At 39.0% G+C, this 3451-nt stretch overlaps 1 protein-coding gene across 1 annotated transcript in view; it reads right to left on the bottom strand.

Annotated features, from left to right (window-relative positions):
- MALRD1 (MAM and LDL receptor class A domain containing 1) overlaps positions 1-3451 on the bottom strand; it is a 649080-nt gene that overhangs the window by 532059 nt on the left and 113570 nt on the right. The window contains exon 12 of the mRNA XM_006759937.1: positions 2543-2689. Within this exon, the coding sequence (XP_006760000.1) occupies positions 2543-2689 (147 nt within the window). The remainder of the gene's footprint in view (positions 1-2542; positions 2690-3451) is intronic.

The following is a 3451-nucleotide window of genomic DNA, read 5'->3' as shown; positions in this document are numbered from 1 at the left end:
TGGCTTAGGACTACATTATCTCTCATTGATATTACTTCAACTCTTGTTGTTGTTTTTTTACCCCAGTATTTCATGCTCTCCATTACCCTTATCTCAGCAAGAATAGCCTTTAAGAACAAATCTGATTGGTCAGAGGCTTAAATATGACTAATTGAGTCACCATTATCCTCCAGATAAATTTTTTTTTAAATATATTTTATTGATTTTTTACAGAGAGGAAGGTAGAGAGATAGAGAGCTTAGAAACATCGATGAGAGAGAAACATCGATCTGCTGCCTCCTGCACATCTCCCACTGGGGATGTGCCCGCAACCCAGGTACATGCCCTTGACCGGAATCGAACCTGGGACCTTTCAGTCCGCAGGCCGACGCTCTATCCACTGAGCCAAACCGGTTTCGGCATCCAGATAAATTTTAAATTTACAGGCATTCTCTGTAAATTTCCTTGTGTGCCCCAACTTCATTTCTCCTTACCTATTTTCTATTCCACAATCTATTAAATACATTTTAAATGATTGCTCAAAACAAGTCCACCCAGAAGTCAGACGATCAATATTCCACAGTGTGCCTACAGCTCTCAAAACAGGTTTAGAGACTTTATATTATAAGGTTTCAAAATTCTCATAAATATAATTAAGGAATACATATTTGTTTCTTGCCTGAATTAAAGTCTCCAAATACATTTGCAAATCTTTTTGATAATTTTTCTCAAGACCAATGTTTTGGCACTTATCAAAAACTTTTAAAATACTTTTTTCCTAAATAAGGGCTCAGATTGGTCAGAGGCTTAAATATGACTAATTGAGACACCATTATCCTCCAGATAAATTTTAAATTTGCAGGCATTCTCTGTCATCCCCTTACATCCTCTCCTGTTTTGTTTATATTCCTTGTCCAAATAGGCACATCTCTCAACCAGAACTACCTACCTATCTCCTACCCTCTTTCAGGACATTTCCTCTAATTAAAACACATTCCCTGCCACCTCTCATTGGTTCTGCCATCTCTCCTTGATTCTTTACTTCTGCCTTCCTGGGTACTTTTTATTTATCTTCAGTGCACATGTCAGGAATCCTCTACAATAACGCATCTAAATCCACTTGAGTCACCATCCATCCCCTATAAAACACTTATAACGTCAGAAAATGTACTATGAATATATAGATCCCATAATTAAATCTCCTTTCTATTTTAAACTTTGTTTAACCCACTCTGCCAAAAAATCTTTAAGAAAAATCAAACTCATTGGCACAAAAGCAAAAACTAAGACCTTACTCCACTGTCAAATAATGAGCTGGTTTCGTAGTTTTGGAAAACAGACAAATGGCCAAAGTCTCCCTCTCAATACCCTAATATTCCCCCCAACCAACCCCAATTTCCAGTGGTTCTAATTTAAAAATATGGCCAGTACTGTTACTTTTGGCATACTTATTTGGAAATCTTAAAAGAGAAACAAATAAAATAATGTCCAATGGGGTTATATGAGCTTAAAGTGGATCTACAGTTCAGTTGTGTTATTTTAAAGTTAATAGTATACTAATGTATCTGAGCAATGGCATCTAAACAAAAGAAAAAATAGAACAAAATCTGTTTTCCAAATAAAATAATGTCCAATGGGGTTATATGAGCTTAAAGTGGATCTACAGTTTAGTTGTGTTATTTTAAAGTTAATAGTATACTAATGTATCTGAGCAATGGCGTCTAAACAAAAGAAAAAATACAACAAAATTCTTCTGTTTTCCTAGAAGTTTCAAAAATCTTTAATGGAATGCTATTTGTAGTTATAGTTGCTCTATTGTAAGGGGATATGTAAAAAAAATTTAAATATATTTTATTGATTTCATAGAGGAAGAGAGAGGGAGAGAGATAGAAACATCAATAATGAGAGGGAATCGTCAATCAGCTGATGACCAGCTCCTGTACACTCTCCACACTGGATTGAGCCTGCAACTGGACATGTTTCCTGACCAGGAATCAAACTGTGACCTCCTGGTTCATAGTTCGATGCTCAACCACTGAACCACACCAGCCAGGTAGATAAGTCAAAATGTTAACGGTGGTTAAAAATATAGCTGAGGTAGAAGTAAGATTGTTTCTTACAAAGAAACCCTCAGTGATTAAATTGCATTCAAGTATTTCCAGATTTATTTTATAGATAATGCTAAATCTCTTTTCTCAACTCTCAGAAGGAAAATTAAGCTATTTTTCTTTCTGTTTTGCAAAAATTGGATTGGTCCTAAAAGGAAGGCAAGCCTACTGTACATAATTCCTGGCAAGAAGTGAAAATTAGCAGAAACCCCCACCCCCACCCGTTACTTATGCCTTTATTCCAACCTTTTAAAAAATGCAACAAAATGCTGATTATTAAAATGATGCTTCTTCCAAGAAACTCAATCAACTGCAAACTATTAAGTTGATCAGGAGAGTTTAAAGCAAGACAAACCAAAGTTCCATGTATATAATATTTAGAAAGAAATGAAAATACACAGTATCATCATTCCACAACATGAAAGAAAGATAACTAATTGTTTTTAACGTCCTACCGTGCTTTGTGTTTGCTGGGTGATCAGTCTCAGGAAGACGGTTCTCTCCACCGGTCAATCCTTTCACAAATTCCCAGTGTGAATTTTCTGTGAGAAATGGCTCCCAGCCGCAGAAACCAGACTCAAAGTCACACAAGAGATGATTGGCTGTTATGCATGGAATAGAAAATAGGTAAGGAGAAATGAAGTTGGGGCACACAAGGAAACGTTGACCTATACTAGCCAATCAACTTCGGAGGCGAGAATAATCATCTACTTTGTAAAGAATGCTTTCTGCTCATCAGGATAGTTTTACTTTCCAATTTCACAAGGTTTCCCATGTGCTGTGTGAGGCATCCCCTGTCTATATTCTTCTATTACAAGTCTGGCGGCTTAGATCCTGGTTGGCCATCTCCATTATATTTAACTAGAGGCCCGATGCATGAATCTGTGCACCAGTGAGGTCCCTCGGCCTGCCCTGTAGGATTGGGCTGAAACCAGCTTTCTGACATCCCCTAAGGGTTCCCAGATTACAAGAGGGCACAGGCCAGACCGAGGGACCCCACTGGTGCATGATGGGGGCTGGGGAGGAACATGGGAGGTGGGTGGCTCCTAAGCATGTCCGGCCCATCTAGCTCAATCCCAATCAGCCAGACCCCAGCAACAAGCTCACCTACCAGTCGGAGCATCTTCCCCCTGGTAGTCAATGCACGTCATAGCAACTGGTTGACCAGTCGACTGTTTGCCCCTGGTGGTCAGTGCACATTATAGAGAGCGGTTGAGTGGTCTTAGCATATCATTAGCATATTACAATTTGATTGGTTGAACGGACGACCTGACAACCAGACACAGCATATTAGGCTTTTATTATATAGGACTAGAGGCCCGGTGCACAAAAATTTGTGCACTCGGGGGGGGGGGGGGGCCCGC

This window comes from Myotis davidii, unplaced genomic scaffold (genome assembly GCF_000327345.1).
Source record: "Myotis davidii unplaced genomic scaffold, ASM32734v1 scaffold376, whole genome shotgun sequence".
NCBI classification, from domain to species: domain Eukaryota; kingdom Metazoa; phylum Chordata; class Mammalia; order Chiroptera; family Vespertilionidae; genus Myotis; species Myotis davidii.
The sequence above is the reverse complement of the archived record's forward strand: the minus strand, read 5'-3'. Positions and strand labels throughout refer to the sequence as shown.